The 19,821-nt window shown below is 39.1% G+C and overlaps 1 protein-coding gene across 3 annotated transcripts; it reads left to right on the top strand.

The window, feature by feature from the left end:
• The first annotated feature begins 8,014 nt into the window (after positions 1-8,014).
• On the top strand, positions 8,015-18,491 carry LOC131244010 (uncharacterized). 3 transcript variants are annotated; one of them, XM_058243680.1, is made up of 7 exons: positions 8,015-8,112; positions 15,141-15,294; positions 15,392-15,463; positions 15,534-15,634; positions 15,790-15,882; positions 17,902-18,041; positions 18,139-18,491. In XM_058243680.1, the coding sequence occupies exons 2-7, from the start codon at positions 15,250-15,252 to the stop codon at positions 18,267-18,269; spliced, it is 582 nt and encodes a 193-aa protein (XP_058099663.1). In that variant the 5' UTR covers positions 8,015-8,112; positions 15,141-15,249; the 3' UTR covers positions 18,270-18,491. The 3 variants fall into 3 exon arrangements, with proteins under 3 accessions (XP_058099663.1, XP_058099664.1, XP_058099662.1); XM_058243679.1 differs by lacking the exon at positions 8,015-8,112 and adding an exon at positions 14,866-14,944 and having other exon boundaries at positions 15,150-15,294; XM_058243681.1 differs by lacking the exon at positions 8,015-8,112 and having other exon boundaries at positions 14,636-15,294; positions 18,169-18,491.
• Positions 18,492-19,821: the final 1,330 nt, after the last annotated feature.

Raw genomic sequence — 19,821 nt, forward strand, 5'->3', positions numbered from 1 at the left:
ACGGAATGGATGTGTTTCAAATAACTGTGGGCCCCACCCATGGTGCTGCAGTTTAAGGTTCACGCACCAGGCTGCAGCGGATCAGGCCTCAACGTAGAAACTCATCTACGATACAAATAACACAGGTGGACGGCAATCCAAACTATCAAAATCATGGGCTGTAACATGAATGAGGCCAGGCCCCAAAATGACATGGATCCGATCAGCTCAACCGTCCCATTTTACATGCTGAGTATGGACTGACGTCTATTTTCTTTTTAATCTAAATTCCATAATCATGCCTGATTTTTTGTTCATCTGAGCCGTCCAAAATGCAGGCCCCAACAAATAGTACTAAGATCAGAACGATCCACTCATAAGGTGGACCACACCATCAAAATCAGGTGATGAAACATTAATAGATGAGACGGTGTACAATCGACGCATGTGATCATAAGAAAATACTAGTGGTGCGGCTGGCCGAATGGAATATGTTGGAGTTTTCTTTTTAGAGCACTACGCACGCTTCGGTACAACTACTACTATAGTGGAGAGCCACGAGAGAGTCTCCTTTCGGCGTTGGGAATGCATGTTGTGTGGTCTCAAACATGATGTGTGGGGACTTATTTCCCAGACAACAAAGACCCATCTAGTCAAGAGTGACACATCCATTTTGCTAGGTGCCCTATCTAACCCATTATTCAGTCTAAAAGGATCTCACCCTAGAGTAGACCCTTGTGTGGAAATGTCATATCCTCAGCAAAGCAAGTATACACTTTCGAGCCTTGCTGGAAAGCGCTTGCCTGAGTGGAGTGTTATGGGTGGACATTAATTTCGATCAAACCAAATCAATTTCAGCGGTCCCAATCATGTGTCCTGAACTAAGAATTAAGTTTATTAGATTAACTGATATTGGAATGGTGGACATTTGTTGGACGGTTAAAATGAAACAAATCCAATGGTCATGTTTCAACAGAAAAGCATCCACTAATCAATGGTTAAAATTTAACCCATTTGGTTTTGAAATTGTGGCTTATCTACTGTAGATTAAAATTTTCGAAAGTTGACAGCTGGTCGCAAGCGGACGCTGATTGCCTAGTAAAGTCTTTTAACTGAACTTTCTGCCACAGGAAGCTAGGTGGGGCCCAACTTCGTGTTTGTGAGAAATGCCTACCGTTGAAACCTCTGTGGGGTCAATGTGATGTTTACATGCCATCCATATACGGCTCATGAAGGTGAAATGAAAACACAAAAATATTAGTCGGATCCAAAACTTCTTGTGACCCACGAATGTTTCGACGGTGAATATTCAATCGTTACCTTTTCTAAGCGTGCAGCCCACTTGAGTTTTGAAATCTGCCTCATTTTTGGCCCCATCGCCTAACATGATCCGGAAAAACGGATGGACCGGGTGGAACTCTCACAAACAAGAAAGTGGGCCCCACCTAGCTTCCCGTTTACTGCCAAATAAAAATAGAGTGCGGATCCTCTGCCTCCCGGAGGCAGGAACTCCCTGCCTCCAGCGTTTTCATTGGTCCCCGTCAGTATAAGTGCCACGTCATCAGATTTTTTAAATATATTAAAAATATACATTTAATAGGAAGAATAACGGACGTTAAACGGAAGCGGTTTGCGTGCTTAGTAACTCAGCAGGGTAAGCGTACTGAGTAAAGTCTGTGGAGCCCACCGTCATCATTCGTGCATTGTATCAACTCCATCCATCTCTTTTATCATCTAATTTGAGGGTTTTACAACAAAAATTAATCATATCCAAAGATCAAGTGGACCACAGCACTTGCAACAGTGTGAATTGAATTCTACCGTTGAAAAGTTGTTGGGGGCCCACAGAAGTTTTATATCAAGATGATATTTGTTTTTTCCATTCATCCATGTCTTTGTGATCTTATGAACAGTTTGGATGAAAAATAAATATCTTTGAGGGCTTAGAAACATGTCAATGGTGAAAATCAATACTTCCACTGTTTCCTTTGGTATGGTCTACTTGAGCTCTTGATATACTTCAGTTTTGGGCTCAACCGCTAAAATGATTTGAAAAAATGGATGGACGGCGTGGATAAATCACAAGCATTCACAGTGGACCCAACAGAGTACCCAATCTGATTTCATGTTAGAGTTGCAGATTTCCAGCCAAAGCCTTTTGCAATAAGATCCTGCGCAAGGATTCTGGATGGGCCCACTGCCATGTTTGTGATAAATCCAACCCGTTCATCCATTTTTAGATATCATTTTGGGACATAATACCAAAATTAAGATGTATACAAAACTCAAATGGGCCACACGAGAGGAAACAATGGGGATTTAGTGTCCACCATTGAAATATTTATATGGCCATAAAAGTTTTGCATCGGTCTAATATTTTGGTGTTTTCACTTCATCTTAGTAAAAATGACCTTACAAACAGTCTGGATGGCATATAAACATCAAGACGCCTAGAAAGGCTTCAACTGTAGGAATTTCTTTCTCTATTGTTTCATCTTGTATGACCTAGTTGAGTTTTTTATCATTCTAATTTTTGGTTACATGTCTTAAAATGAGCTCTAAAAATGGATGAATGGATTAAAATTCTTATAAACATCATGGTGGACCCCACCATACATCCCAGTGTTGGAACTTCATGCAAAAGGCTTTCCCCGGTGAATCCGCATCCACGGTTTCCATTGGAAACGGACTGGCTACTCCCCTGCCACTCGGTACTATGTGGGCCCACCATGATGTATGTGTTTCATCCATGCCGTCCATTTATTTTTTTAGATCATTTTATGATCTGAGACCAAAAATGAGGTATAACCCAATCTCAACTGGACCACATTACATGAAGTAGTGTTGAATGAACGTTGAACATTAAAAACTTTTTGGGGGCCATAAAAGTTTTGGATCAAGTTTTTCCCCTCATCTGGGTCTTTATAACCAAACCAACAGATTGGATGTCAAATAAACAATACAATGGGCCTTAGGAGGACTTTAATGATGGATATCTAATCACCATTGTTTTCCTGTGGTGTGGTCCATCTGAGATTTATATCCCTCTCATTTTTGGGGTCAACCCCTAAAATCATATGTAAAAATAGATTAACGGAATGGATGAAACACATACATCATGGTGGGGCCCACAGAGTACCGACCACCACCACTACCGAGCTGGTGGTGGGGGGAGTAGCCAATTCGCTTTCATTTCCATTTGAGATTCAATGCCACATTGGGTAGTGAGACTCGATACTGAAGTGATGTCACCTATTTATATGGGTCCCACTATGATGTATGTTTTATATTCAGACCATTCATCCATTTGGAGAGATCATTTTAGGGCATGAGCCAAAGAATGAATCATATCTAAAACTCGAGTGGACCCCACCACAGAAAATAGTGGAGAGAGTCGCACCCACCATTTATTACGACTGAATCCAATCCAAACCTCGTCACTTTGTCTACTGAACCCCGTCACTTTGTACTGCAATCCCGTCACTTTATCTACCGAACCTTGTCACTTAGTGTTGCAACCTCGTCACTTTGTCTAGTGAACTCCGTCACTTTGTACTGTAACCCCGTCGCTTTGTCTACTAAACCCTGTCACTTTGTACTGCAACCTCATTACTTTAACTACTGAACTCCGTTACTTTGTACTGTAACATCATTACTTTGTCTACTGTACCTCGTCACTTTGTACTGCAACATCGTCACTTTGTCTACTGTACTCCGTTACTTTGTGCTACAACCTCATCATTTTGTCTACTGCTTCCCGTCACTTTGTGCTGCAACCTCGTCACTTTGTCTAGTGAACCCTATCACTTTGTACTACAACCCCACCATTTTGTCTACTGAACCCCGTCACTTTGTACTGCAACCCCGCCACTTTATCTACTGTACCTAGGGGTGTACACGAGTCGATCCGAGTTGAACTGGGCTCAACCCAGCCTAGCCCGGTCACTAGCCACACCCAGCCCAAACCCGGCCCGGCCGAGTCACCGGGCAAACATGTCTAGCACGAACCCGGCCCGGTCAACAATCGGGCGAGTTTAGGCCAGTTTCGAACCTTCGAGTTCGGGCCAGTTTCGGGATGAGTCGGGCCGAGTTGCGAAAACCTACAAAACCGAAAATAGCTGAAAACCTACAACAATAACATAAGAGTAAGATTTTTTTTTTTTTTTTTTTTTTTTTTAATCCCTCTTTAAAATGTCCACAATTTAAAGCTGAAAATGGGATTGTATGTCCAAGATTACATCCAATGCCATCACCAATCAGTTTGAAAATCAGAAAAAATAGCTTGAGATGTCATCCATGGCTAGATCTGATTCAGAAGTAGCAAAAAGAAATAGCCAAAACCCCTTAAAATAGTAGGTCCGCTCATCCGCTCGAACCACAAAAATAACTGAAAATCAGATCGTAAAGTTAGGATAAGCAAATCACATATCTCTACGCAGATCTAACCTCAACAAAAACTGCTCGAAATCCGATCCTAGATACAAGATTCAATACAATAACATGAAAAAAACTACAAACTTCGCTGTAAGTCCGATCATAGATTCAAGATCAGTACAATAAAATAAAACCTTGTTGTAGATTAAAAGATCCACAACAATAACATAAGAAAAACAACAAAATTCACAATAAATAAATAAACAACTCAAAAGACTACATATAACAGCTGAAATCCCGATCGTAGGTTCAAGATCATATTCAATAACACCACCACATAACATGAAAATCAGAAACAGATAACGGAAATATCATCCACAGTAAGATCTACACCGTAAATAAAAGATAAAAATACCTAAAATCCCCTTAAAATAGCAGATCTATTGATGTAACAACATTTATCTAGATCTAGGCCATGAAAAGAAAATGAAGAAAAATAAAATTTCCGAATCTAAAATTACAGAAAGGAAAGAAAGAAAACGGACATACCTTGAGAGAGAAGGGTTTCAGAAGCTTTTTCTTTTTCTTTTTCCTTAAAACAAGGTATATATACCCCAAAGGGCGAGTTGGGACGAGTCGAGTCGGGTTTCGGGCTGAGTCGGGCCGAACTGGGACCTATCTAAGCTCGACCCGAACTCAGTTTCAGGCCGAAGAAAATGGCTCGTCCCGACCCGAACTCAGTTCCGGCTCGGGCCGAGTCGAGTGAGTTAACCGGGCTAACTCGGTTCGTGTACACCCTCAACTGTACCCCGTCACTTTGTACTGCAACCCCGTCACTTTGTATACTACCTCGTCATTTGTCTAGTGAACCCTGTCACTTTGTATTGCAACCCCGTCACTTTGTCTACAGAACCACTGTCACTTTGTACTGTAACCCGTCACTTTGCTTGTATCCCTTCACTTTGTCAGACATCATCACTTTGTCTCATGACACGTCACTTTGTATTGTAACTATCACTTTGTCTCGACAAGTCACTTTGTACTACAACACCGTCACTTTGTCTACTGCAGTACAAAGTGACGGAGTTCAGTAGACAAAGTGACGGGGTTGCAGTACAAAGTGACGGGGTTCACTAGACAAAGTGACGAGGTTGTAGTACAAAGTGATGAGGTTTAATAGACAAAGTGATAAGGTTGTAGTACAAAGTGACGGGGTACAATAAACAAAGTGACGGAGTTACAGTACAAAGTGACGGGGTTCAGTAGACAAAGTGACGGGGTTGCAGTATAAAGTGACGGGGTTCACTAGACAAAGTGACGAGGTTGCAACATAAAGTGATAGGGTATAGTAGACAAAGTGACGAGGTTGTAGCACAAAGTGATGGGGGTACAGTAGACAAAGTGACGATGTTGCAGTACAAAGTGACGGAGTTCAATAGACAAAGTGACGATGTTGCAGTACAAAGTGACGGAGTTCAATAGACAAAGTAACGGGGTTGCAGTACAAAGTGACGGGGTTCACTAAACAAAGTGACGAGGTTGCAACACTAAGTGACAGGGTTCAGTAGATAAAGTGATGGGGTTGCAGTACAAAGTGACGGGGTTCAATAGACAAAGTGACGAGGTTTGGATTGGATTCAGTCATAATAAATGGTGGGCGTGACTCTCTCTACTATTTTCTATGGTGGGGTCCACTCGAGTTTTGGATCTGATTCATTCTTTGGCTCATGCCCTAAAATGATATCTCCAAATGGATGGACGGTGTGGATACAAAACATACATCATAGTGGGACCCATATAAATAGGTGACATTACTTCAGTAGCGAGTCTCACTAGTCAATGTTTCACTGAATCCCAAATGGAAATGAAAGCAGATTGGCTACTCCCCCAACCACCAGCCCGATGGAGGTGGTGGTCGGTACTCTATGGGCCCCACCATGATGCATATGTTTCATCCATTCTGTTAATCTATTTTTACATATAATTTTAGGGGTTGATCCCAAAAATGAGAGGGATATAAATCTCATATGGACCACACCACAGGAAAATAATCGTGATTGGATATCCATCATTAAAGTCCTCCTAAGGCCCACCGTACTGTTTATTTGACATTCAATCTGTTGGTTTGGTCATAAAGACCCAGATGAAGGGAAAAGCTTGATCCAAAACTTTTATTGCCCCCAAAAAGTTGTTAATGGTCAACGTTCATTCAACACTATGTCATGTAATGTGGTCCACTTGAGATTGGGTTATACCTCATTTTTGGTCTCAGACCATAAAATGATCTAGAAAAATAAATGGACGGCATGGATGAAACACATACATCATGGTGGGCTCACATAGTACCGAGTGGCAGGGGAGTAGCCAGTTCGTTTCCAATGAAAACCGTGGACGCGGATTCACCGGGGAAAGCTTTTGCATGAAGTTCCAGCACTGGGATGTATGGTTGGGTCCACCATGATGTTTATAAGAATTTCAATCCATTCATCCACTTTTAGAGCTCATTTTAAGACATGTAACCAAAAAATAGGATGATCAAAAACTCAACTAGGCCAAACAAGATGAAACAGTGGAGAAAGAAATTCCTACAGTTGAAACCTTCCTAGGCGTCTTGATGTTTATATGCCATCCAGACTGTTTATAAGGTCAATTTTATTAAGATGAAGTGAAAATATATACCAAAATATTAGACCGATGCAAAACTTTTATGACCATATAAATATTTCAATGGTGGACACTAAATCCCCACTGTTTCCTCTCGTGTGGCCCATTTGAGTTTTGTATATACCTTAGTTTTGGTATTATGTCCTAAAATGATATCTAAAAATGGATGAACAGGTTGGATTTATCACTAATGTCGCAGTTGGCCCATCCAAAATCCTTGCGCAGGATGTTACTGCAAAAGGCTTTGGCTGGAAATCCGCATCCCCGTGTAATTGGATTGCGTACGAGTCTTATCGCACTGAGTAAACTCTGCTGGACCCACTGTGAATTCGTGTGGTTTATCCATGCCGTCCATCTGTTTTTTCAAATCATTCTAGGGGTTGAGCCCAAACCTGAAGTATATCAAAAGCTTAAGTAGACCATACCAAAGGAAACAGTGAAAGTATTGATTTTCACCATTAAAATATTTCTAAGCCCTCAATGATGTTTTTTTTTTCATCGAAACTGTTCGTAAGATCACAAAGACATGGATAAATGGAAAAAACAAATATCATCTTGATATAAAACTTCTGTGGGCCCCAACAACTTTTCAACGGTAGAATTCAATTCACACTGTTTCAGGTGGTGTGGTCCACTTGATCTTTGGATATGATTAATTTTGTTGAAAAACTCTAAAATTAGATGATAAAAGAGATGGATGGAGTTGATACAATGCACGAATGACCACGGTGGGCTCCACAGACTTTTCTCTGTACGCTTACCCTGCTAAGTAACTCAGCAGGCAAACCGCTTCCGTTTAACGTCCGTTATATTTCTTATTAAATTATTTTTTTAATATATTTAAAAATCTGATGACGTGGCACTTATAGTGACGTTGACCAATGAAAACGCTGGAGGCAGGGAGTTCCTGCCTCCGGGAGGCAGAGGATCCGCACTCATAAAAATAAAGAAAGATGCGCTCGACTGGAAAGCTTCCCGCCTGAACCTCTCTCGAGTCTGAAATTTCCCTCCAAACGAAACCTCGAACTGGAATGGCGTCTGAGGCTGCATTTCATTGCACGCACTAATAATCCTAATCCTCACCCACCGGAGCTGGTGACCCCTCTTTCTCTTTTCTTCTTTCTCTTATGCGATCCCTCTCTACTCCTTCACATCATTTTTCCTCTTTATCTTAAAAATGTCAGATTGGTGTTTCTTCTTCTTCTTCTTCTTCTTCTTCTTCTTTTCTTAAGGTAGCTCATGCAAAACAGGGCCAGACTAAGATAACTGGAACCACAAAATTCACAGCAATTATATGATCGTGTGGCCTTGAGGCTGATGCCTAAAATGGGCAAAAAAAAAAAGAGCCTTTGGTCTTGCTTACATGCCTCAAATAGAATTAATATCCAATCAAATTTCACTTTCACAAAGGACTAATATCGACAGTGGAAGTGTTATTTGGATTACGCATTATAACAGTGAGATGACCCTTACCGTCCATTTGATTGCATGGAAACAGACAGTAACCAAAAAAAAAGAGAGTGTTTTCCTTTGGTCACAAACCTTGATATGATAGTTGGAATCATTGGATGTATTCATCTTTTGCAAGGTGGCACATGCAGTGTAAGCCCCAACAGATGAAGATGATGGGAACCAAATGAATCGTAATACTGATATATGCTGGCTGTCCAATCCAAGCCCTGGAAACAGATTGGTTAAGGGGTCATTTCGATGCCTGTAAATGGGGCTAGTTGTAAATGATTTACAGGCTGTGTTTGAATGCTGATTTAAGCCCGTAAATCATTTACAGGCTGTAAATGATTTATAGCTTTTACTCCCTTCTTATTTCCAGCAAAAAGGATAGGATTTCATTTACAGCTTTTACCTCCTGTTGAATACCCAATTACAGGATATAAACAATTTACAGGTTATCCAAACACAAACAATCAAACCTGTAAATCATTTACAGCTTAAAGCCAAACAGGATAGGCTGTAAATGATTTCCCTGTAAATCATTTACAACTTAACCATTTACAGGCATCCAAAGGACCCCTAAATGGAAATGGAAGGCCTTTTTCATGCCACCAATCGAACCACTATCATTGCCCTACCTGTGTCATTTTGCATGCGTCCCATCCATTGTAGGAGCCACTGGGTACAGATGACCTGATATATATATATATATATAAAGACAATTGAGGATGTTGAAAAGTATGAAAAGAAGATTCAGAGACTAACTGTTCACAATAAATCAGTCTGGACTCTAGAATGAATTTTAGAGTTGAATGTTATACTAGGCCTTGGTAATTATGAATTCTTTTTATTATTATTTTATAATCCTGATAAGCAGTGTCATCTTATTTGAAAGAAACAAAAGGGTTACAAGCTCCAATGTGACGATTGATGCTTGATGTTACTCCAAATATTTTTTTTTCCTCATTGCATGGAGTATGTAAATTGGAATATGCTGTGACCTATTCTCATCCTTTCATTGTGTCATTCAGATGTATCTAGTTTTAATTTCATTTATGTCAAGCATTGCTGGAAAACACTGCCCATTAGAATGCTGAAAACCTGATAGATTCCTGGACCTTTCTCAAGGCTTATGAAGATTATCAATACTCACATATATCTCTAGACGATATGTGGTGAAATTATAGGATCTTGAACATCAAAAGATATACTCTTTGGTGCACAAGAGTTTGCATGTGGGGGCCATGGCTTGTTGATCCACATGTTGACCTGGTGGAAATCTTCTAAATAGAAGATCTTAACCTAAGTAGTAATGGCTTCAGATAGGCGGTTAAGGAGCAGATGTCCACATTCAATGGAAATAATCCTAGGATCTGGATAACCAACAATGTGGCCCATTTGTATGGAATCCCACATGTCGATTAACTGTACATTTGCTGATGCAAGTTACAATTACTCAATTTTGATTGTTAAAGATGTGAGCATGTCTCCATTTCAAGCTCACTCATAGCAAAAGAAACCAATATAGGAACAATAAGTTGAATCAAGGCCTGTATGCTCACACTTGAGCAATTAATCCACATTCATATCTTAACATTTGACAATTTAGTGAAATCTATTAACTGTGTATATGTACTCTACCTATTTCACCACATGCTTTTGGATACATCTCACAAATCACTTGTTAACTTCTTGAGACTATAAATGAATGAAACAAATGGAATCAGAGTGTACTAAGAATTTAAAGGTCAAACTGTCCAAAGGATCTTGGAAACCTCTAATGCATAAATTTCTTTTGTCTCTGTTAACAAGCACTGCAGGCCTGCAACTTAATTAGAGACCATTTAATCACCAAACAAGATGACTTTAATCATGGAAAATCTCCTAGAATTTTAGTTGAACAACCACTAGAGATCCACAATCAAATGAACATTAGATTCAGTCAACTCCCCTGGAAAATCAATTTCCAAAACTGAAATCCTGGGTGCAGACCAAATGGAAAATGGGTTTTGTCTTAAGGAAACTACCCATAAAAAAAAGAAGTAAAAAAATTGGCAACAGCAATCAATCAAAGAACCCAAACTGACCAAGATGAGTAACAAAAATCATAAACGTATCTATTTCAAGTATGATTTCTATTGTTTATACATAAATGGATGATAGGTATCTTATAGGTAGTATTTTCCAACAAAGGTTCAGTGTTACTTGCACGTTAACGACATTAAACTGGATGCATCTGAATTTATATGATCAGGTGATGAGTTTGATTTACAGCACACAACAGTTAGCTAGTCTAAATTTCTAATGAATTGAAGGGAAATGGAATGGAACCGTGGGTGAAATGATCGACTGAATTTTTTGTTTTTGGTCAATATGGGCACTCAAATTATTATTGTATAAAAATACCACGAAGTTCTATAAATTGCAGAAGTTAGAATTTTAGTTTATGGTTGATTTGTGCATATCTTATTTTTAATCATTCTAGTTCTCATCCATCATCATCATCTAAACCTTATACCAATTCCCAACTAGTTGGGGTCTACTTTCTTGTTACACCATTCCACTTCATCAAGAACAATATCCTTAGTTAAACCATAGGTCATCAAGCCTCTTCTTACTACTTCCACTCACATCCTTTTGAGCCTTCCCCTTGCCCTTTTAGAGCCTTCAACTTGTAAGAACACACTCCTCTTAACCGATGCAAGTCTTGGTCTCCCTTGCACATGCCCAAACCATCTTAGTCTACTTTCACAAATCTTATTACTTATTGGTGTTACTCTTAAGTTCCCTTGAACAAGTGTTCAGAGTATCATTATCGTTACATGTATCGATGACCGGGGTTACGGAAACCTATCAGTATTGCCGATACTTGGAAAAATTATTACCGTTTGAGGGAAACATTGAGGAAACCTTGGGGAAAAAGGTTGAGATTTTCAGTGAAACTTCAGGAGATGTTAAAATAGACATGTTTGCACATGCAAAAAAAAAAAAAAACTATACATAATACGTTTCCATTTTATAGGGGCTTAACCATGTGTTGTCAAAAAATTCAATATAAAATAAATATAAAAATTTGTAGCCGATCAATAGTTTGGTCAACACTCATTGATATATAAAATTTCCACATTAATTAACGGTGAAAAACACATTTTCCAATATAAAAATGGAAAAAAAAATAAAAATTACCTCATTTTTCATTTAAATGTTAATATTTTCTGCGACAAATCCATGCATTGACATGGATTTCCGTTGCAATCTATGCTAACATTAGGAAAAAAATGAAGTTCCTATGAATCTTTTGTCACCTTTGAGTTTTGGCTTGTCTTTGTTTAAGTTGAGATTTCTCCATAAATCCGAACTTTGATTCCAGAACCAAGAGTCATTGAAATCACCTAAAGAACAAAATTTTAAAAAATAAATCCTAAAAAATGGGGGTGTTTTTGGGTTTTTGAAAAAATTTCCAATATTCTGTTAACTTTTGCCAATTTATGGATGTTTCCCTGGCATCGATGATATTATCACTCCTATAGGAGATATTATCGATAGTATTGTTGATACCAGGGACTTTTTATAAGAGATTCTTTTCAAAGTATCGCTGATATTGATAATATTGCCAAGTATTGCTGATATAATAAAAAATATTGGCAATTTTTGAATTTTTTTACAGTTTCAACAGTTTCAGTATCGTTAACCGGGCAATACTGATTATAGTGGCGATGTTATTGATAATATTGCCAATATTTGGAACATTACACTCATCCATCTGAACATCCTCATTTAAGCTATGCTCATCCTATGAACATATTGTTGCTTGACCCCCTGACGTTCCATCCCATAAAGCATGACTGATCTTATAGCTATTCTATAAAATTCCTCTTTAGTTTCATTCGTATGTAGTGATCACATAAAACTCCAAATGCATATCTACACTTCATCTACCCAGCTCTAATTCTATGAGCAACATCATTCTCAATCTATCCACTCTCCTGAATTATTGACCCAATATATCGAAAATGATTCTTATATGTAAGTTTATCAATTTTATAAGTTCCTAAGATATTTTGTAGGTTGTCCATGTGTTAACATTTGATGGGTTCCATGAATGGATCTATTGGGTTAGATTGTTTCTTGTAATTGTTATATAGAAGGTTTCACTCATTATCCTTAACGCATACTCCAAATTTGTTGCCAATTGTTCTTTGGAAAAAAAAATCCAACTAGAAAATGACGAATGTGGTTAAAACTTCATAGTTTCTGAGAATTGTAATGCCATGAAGTCTCCATCTTAAGCTACGCTTACAACCCCTTGTAATTTCATCATTACTTGCAACAAAGGTGTCCAAGGTGTATCGTTGCGGTAACAGTGGGCGTAACTGTCCCCACTGTTACCAATACGGATATGGCCTGTATCGGTCGATATGGTGCCTGTAACAATCATTTTTTTTTTAATGCTTAAAAAATTCTAAAAAAAATTCGAAAAATCCAGAAAATTATAAATATTCCAAATATGTATTCATTTATAATTTTAAACATGTTTATGGTGGTGTAACGGTCCAATTTTAGGTGAAAATGTTGTATCGGGCTGTCTGATGAATTTATGAATTTGACAACCTAGTATTGGCTAGAAATCTTTTATATTTAATTATATAACTATATAATATCAATACGAATTAATTAGAATGAATCTAATACCAAAATATCTCATATTTGTAAGTATTGGTGTATTACATACCTTGTGACTTGTGTACATTTTATTTCAACATACAGTCTAGGGACTTTTGTGTCTGATTATATAATTCATATATCTAACAAATTAATATCATTTTTCCCAGTATATCTTAAGAAAAAATTTGAAATTATAATTTAAGTAAATAGCATTGTTGATTTGGAACTGATTTGGTGGACCATTCGATGCCCCAAATCAACGTTAAATTCATGCAATCTGTTGACACTTATCTTACTAATGGATTGGTGGATATTTATTGAACAGTGAAGAAAGAAAAATATCAAATGATCCTATTTCATAAAAACAAGCGTTTGCAAATAAACGATGAAAATCGTTTAAAAAATTTAATTTTGGGATTGTCACTTGGCAACAACAGTGCTATAATTTAATTTATTAATTTTGAGTTAATGTATGCCTCATAGGCAATTTTTAGGGCCATGCACATGGGACCCACCATGATGTATGTATTGTATACCAACGGCGTCCATCCATTTTATCAACTCATTTTAGGGCATGGTCTAAAAATGAGGCACATTCAGATCTCAAGAGGACCACTAGTGGGTGAAGCCTTGAAATTGGGGTCCACCTTGATGTATTTGTATATCCGTGCCTTCATTCTATTTTGCCAACTCATTTTAAGGGATGATCCAAAAAATCAGGTAGATTTAAACCTCAGGTGGACCACTAGTGAATGATGCCCTAAACATAGGACCCACATTGATGCATTAGTTGTATATCCATGCCGTCCATCCTTTTTGCCAACTCATTTTTAGGGCATGGTCCAAAAAATGAGGCAAATTCAAATCTTTGGTGGACCACACAGTAGGGATTCAATTCACACAATTCACACAATTAAAACTTCTATTATTATTATTATTATTTTTTATAAGCTGCGACTTGTGTTTTCCCTTGATCCAAGTCCATGCGACCTTATCAACATTTTCGATGGTAAATAAACATTACGGTGGGCCATAAGAAGTTTTTAACAGTGGGCATTCAATCCTACTGTGCGGTCATTTTAGGGATCTCCTTCGTTTTAGGGACCATGCCCTGAAATGATCAGGAAAAACTAATGTCGGCATGGATATACAACACCTAGATCAAGGTGGGCCGCGTGCACTAAGCGGCACGCGCCGCATACTACTTCACGAAATAAAGTCCACCCGTTCATTTTTTTCAGACAGAGAGGGAGAGAGAAATGAGAGGGAAAAAGAAAAAATGAGAAGGAAAGAGAGGGAAGAAGAGAGAGGAGGAGAAAACGAGAGGGATCAAGAGAGAGAGAGAGAGGGCGGAGAGGGAGCCGCACCAAAGGGGAAAGAAGAAGAATAAGTAGGAGGAGCAGCCACAGTAGCGCCGCAGAGGAAGAAGAAGAGGAAGAGGAAGAGGAAGAAGAAGAAAATCAGGTTCATTTTTTTTTCGTTTTTCTTTTTTCTTTTAGATTTATTGTCCTTAACTGCCGTTTCGGTTAATTTTTTCTGGACCTCTCCGTTTCCTCCCCGTATTGTGTAACGGTAACCGCCGCTACCGATTTGGGACACCTTGAAGGTGCCTGTTACCTACCAAACTTAGCTTAGGCTTATTGTAGAACTATTATCAGTTGTATTTCGGACATTTGAAGTACATGTGATAGCTGAGAGAAACATGCAGTGCCCTCATTTCCTCATACTTAACAGGTCATGTTGTAGGAAGCGGAAAAGAAGTAGTGGTTTTAATTCCAGGTAAACAAAGTTTGGTGGGGGCTTTTAGGAGGTAGCATTCCAGCTCTTTTCTTTCTTCATTTCACATTGTATACTTTAATCATTTCAACTTCTAACTAGGCTTAAACAGTTAAACTCGTAAAAGATTTTCAGATATGTGTATCTTTCATGTCTTAAGTATTCACTTGGTCTACTTTCGTGGGTCTGATTCCCACCGAACACTACAAAAATTGTGAACCTTCAAACAGTTGAAACAGGCTGAAGGAGGCTGCTGCTGCTGCTACTAGGGTCATTATACTCATTCTATTCTAGGATAACCGAGAAGAGAAGACGAGCGGAAAAGCCTTTAGCTCTTAAATGGCACAGTATTATGATATCGATGACATTATGATGGAAGAGGAGGTTAAGACTTTCTTCTCAGTCCAGAGATATTGTATTCCCTTAACTACAACCTATTGTTTCAAATCCTTCTAAATGTAACTGATCTTTTGCATTGCAGCTCATTTCTGTTGTTTTTCAAGTTGGGGCAAATGGAGTTGGACTGCTTGATCCTGGTTCCGAGACTAACAATGTAAGTTTTGATAGTTTGAGGGAGGTGGTCATGTGAATGTGTTCTAATTGTTTCTCTGTTTGGTAATCAGGTTGAACAAGGCGCGAAAGTAGATTTACCATTTTGGCTTGCTCATGAGTTATGCTTGAGACAAGCAGTGTCCATTAACATTCCCCACTGTTTTAATCAAAAGTAAAGCTCTTGGTTCCTTGATTGATTGCTCTAGTGCACATGTTAGCCATTTTAAAAGGCACGATAATTGGAGCTGACAAGTTGCTGCAAACGCAGAGTTATGACTATGTTTTCTATTTATTTTATTTTCTGGAATGGTTTTCTTGATAATGCAGAACAAGAAAGGAAATCCAGGCTGATGCAGCTTGTGTAGATCTCAGGACCCGATGCCCATTCTTTTATGAGCTGGGATGCAAGGTTACACCTCTGTGAGTTTCTCTCTCCCCACTTTGTATTGTATATGTTACAGGAACACCCCTTTTTCTTAAAAAGGATATTCCATTTTTGACCCACATCTTGACACGGCTATTAGGAAAACAATCTTAATTTATCATTTTTCTTCTTGCCCCTGGCATCATCTATGAACTGTATTATGTGATGCTATATTTATACAATAATAGGGTGGCAAACCTTAGCCCAACCTGTTTACTAAATGGACAAGCTAGCCCAACGCATGACCCAAGATATGATGACCAGGCCTGAGCACCCATGATCAGATTCCGAAGCCCAGGTTCCACTCAACCTGCCAATTGTATTAAAATAAACATTTGTAGGGTCTGAACTTAATACCTTTTTTCAATTTGTTTTCTGATCTGAGCGCATCCTGAAACCTAGGGCTGTCAACGGGCCACTCTTGGGGTTGTCTATGGCCTGGATTTTGAACTGTTTGGGCCAGTCCTATTGAAAAATTTGATTTTGCCTGGCCCGAACCCGGCCTATCGACAGCCCTACTGAAACCCGATGAAGTCAATCTGAGCCCGTCGTTCAACCAGGTCAGGTTTGTTGCCCTGCCAGTCAACCCACCCATTGCTGGGTCATCATATAGCTTTGCAGACATGTTAATTTGCTTGATCATCCACACATTTCATCAGGCACACGCATGACCATGCCTGTTAATAAAGGTACCTATATAATTAGGTCAGTCTAAATGCATTTTTAAAAAAATGATAAACAGAATTTATTAAAGAAGAACAGAAAAGGAGGTACAACAACAACCAACACCATTCTAAGCCTAGATTAGGCTAGGAGATGGAATATGAATGAGCCAAATAAAGCCTGGCAAGTATAGAAAAGAGACCTAACGATCAGCCTGTTCTCTTATCTTCCATGATCAACACATTCCTAGAAAAGAAACCCCAGATTTCACAAGTGGATCTGCAGCATCATTAGCTCGGCAAACCACATGCATGAACGGTGCATTCCAAGGTATTCCATAACGGTAACGGTGGCTGTAACAGCCACTACCGTTACCTTTACGATACGGGCCATAACATCCGTTACGGTGTCTTTTTTATTGAAAAAATCCAGGAAAACCTGTATCTACCTTGTAACAGACCGTTATGGCCTTTATGGGGGGCGTAATGGCAGTTCCGGGTCATTTTTTTCCATAACGGCCACATGTAACAGTTGCTGCCAGCCATACCTTTACAGCTCCATTATGGCACACCATGGTGCATCCTTGTCTCTACAGATTTCCAGTATTCCATCCACCATATCAGCAACCTTCCATGGGCTTTTACTAGAGTTTTCCCATGCAATTGCATTTCGTGACTCACTTTCCACCAATGCTGGAAACAATAAAATCAGACACATTTTGACTGCTTGAAGAAGGCCAGCAGCCTCAGCAAAATTTGAATATCTTTTCCCCAATGGATCCAAGAATTCAGTGAAGGTGTCACTGATGGGGTCATGAACTATACCTACACTGGCCAAAACTGGGTCACCAAATGGACATCCATTTTAAATTGGCAGCACCGCAGCACTTCCTCCCAGTTAGGGGTAAAAACCGAAGACAGTAATTAAATGACTCTTCAGCGAATAGCACATTACACATGTGCTCGGAAGCATCATGCCGTTTTTCTTTAATTATTGACTGTCAGAATCTCCTCCACACATGCATCCCAGACAAAGCTTTGACCTTCAAGTGGGCCACAACATTCCAGATCCTTGAGAAATAGACTGAATCACCTAAATTCCCCTCTACTAGCGTGCTGGCCTAAGAAAAACAGAGAAATTGCCATCCAATCCCGTGTCCCAAATCCTTCTCGCTACACCAGGTGCGATAAACTCTCCCCTGAGAAGTCAAGCAGACGAGTAAAGGACAATTTCTTCATCTTTATTGCATTTATCGCATAGGGTGAATGAGCAGTTTATGTTATTGATCTGTCAGGAGGGTCAGTTGCATGAAATGCTGCTCATTTCTCTCACCATGTTTGTGTGATGGGCAGGGTTGGCGATAGAAGTATTGGGTCTTTCCTCCTGTATGCATTTTCAGGCAGGTACAAGGAAGTGCTGAGCAAGGGACACAGTGCTGCATTTGCAACTGCTCCTAAGTTCTTGCCGCTTCTTACAAGAGAAGAATCCCACTGTGAGATTTCAATTCATTTTAATTATGCTTCAGCCCTTGTTACCTCCATGTTCGTTTACGCATGAATAATGAAATGGCTGGTTGTGCTTTTTTCAAGTGTTTGAGGCAGCTCGATCTTCCATGGCAGCATTTAAGAAATGGCGGGTAGGTGGGTCGAGATTGGAGAGGGCATCTGTTCTTGGAAGGAAGAGGAAACCGGCTGGCCCAATGCAGGACCCGACCTCTTGATCCATATCTCAATCTGCTAACCAAATAATGGGCATTAGATCTAAATGGTTTCAATTTCGAATTAAGACAATGGAATAAAGGAAAATACTACTATTAGCAAGGTTCATGGTGTAGGCATTCAAAACTCATGTAAGCAGTAAGCAGCAGCTGAAGGTATGTTGCAATGATACATATGGATGCACTCCAATTTCACTTGGTCCATTTTATTATGTTATTTATTTATTTATTTTTTATCACGAAGTTGATGATTTACTCATTGGATCAACTTGTGGATCTCCAAATAAAATTGGATGAGCTTAAGAAAGATGGAAACCACAATTTTATTCCTCGATGGGAAAGTTAACCCAATTCTGCACCTTGACTCTTTTTGGTTTCTTCCAAATCCACAAGGGGTATTTACTCCCAACCAATTTTCTCTTCTATTGTATCCTTACCCATTTCTTCTGTTTCTCTCATTTCTTATCTTTCCTTGCATTTTTTTTTTTTTTTTTTCTTTTTTAATTTTTTTCAAGTTCAGTGTCTTGTTTTTCTCTGACTCAGCTCTCATTGTTTTACTACGAATTTTTCAAATCTCCATTTGAATATATGATAGGGGAGAAGATTGTTTTGGGAGGAAGAAGAACAGAGATTAGAGAGAGGTATCCTCTCTAACCTTTATTTTTATTATAATAAAATCCTCGACTAAGCAAAAATAAAGTGTCCTGAGGGAAACTAAAATTACATACACATACATGGCCAAAACTCCTATATCTAACAGCATTGTTAAGACGTTCATTTGGTGATGCCAAGATGGATCTCTGAATCCATTTTTTAATGAGTCTAAAAAGCATCCAAAAAGAAAAGAAAAGAAAATCTTCTCTATACAACTAACCTGAGTCATGAAAGTCTTCGATGGACTGTCATTTTATCAGAATCAGGGCTCTTGGCATCACATAATACATGTATCCATCTAATCTTCATTTTCATCCGCTGAGGTTTCTGAGCTTTTACCATCCTTTATTAAAGGCATAGACAACCTTCCATCATGTATGAGGATAAATTTGGGTTCTTTCATCCTCTGCTTTACCCGCTTCTCTCCCTTCAAAATCAGACACTAGCCATCTCTCTCTCTCTCTCTCTCTCTCTCTCTCTCTCTCTCTCTCTCTCTCTCTCTCTCTCTGTTTTCCTAGAATCATATTGCATTTGGTAAGGCAATTTGTCTGCCAGATTCAATTTGGAGGACAACCACAGTAACGGTTTCAACAAACTGGATGACGTCGTTCAACGTTTCCAGCGTATTTTATCGGGGAGAGTGAGGATGCAACTTGCCTGTAACCGAGCCCCAAGCTCTGTGGGGCCCACCCTGATGTCTATGTATCCACTCTGTCCATCTGTGTCACCAACTCATTTTAGGACGTCAACCTAAACACCAGGGAGATCCTAAGCTCAATTGGGCCACACCATGAGAAACAGCAGGGATGGAAACACGCACACCACACCGTTGACAACTTCTACCGTGGTGTTTATATGTGATCCAACACGTTAAGGTGACTGCCACCTGGATGAAGGGAAA

The sequence above is a fragment of the Magnolia sinica genome, chromosome 4, assembly GCF_029962835.1.
Source record: "Magnolia sinica isolate HGM2019 chromosome 4, MsV1, whole genome shotgun sequence".
Taxonomy (NCBI): Eukaryota; Viridiplantae; Streptophyta; class Magnoliopsida; order Magnoliales; family Magnoliaceae; genus Magnolia; species Magnolia sinica.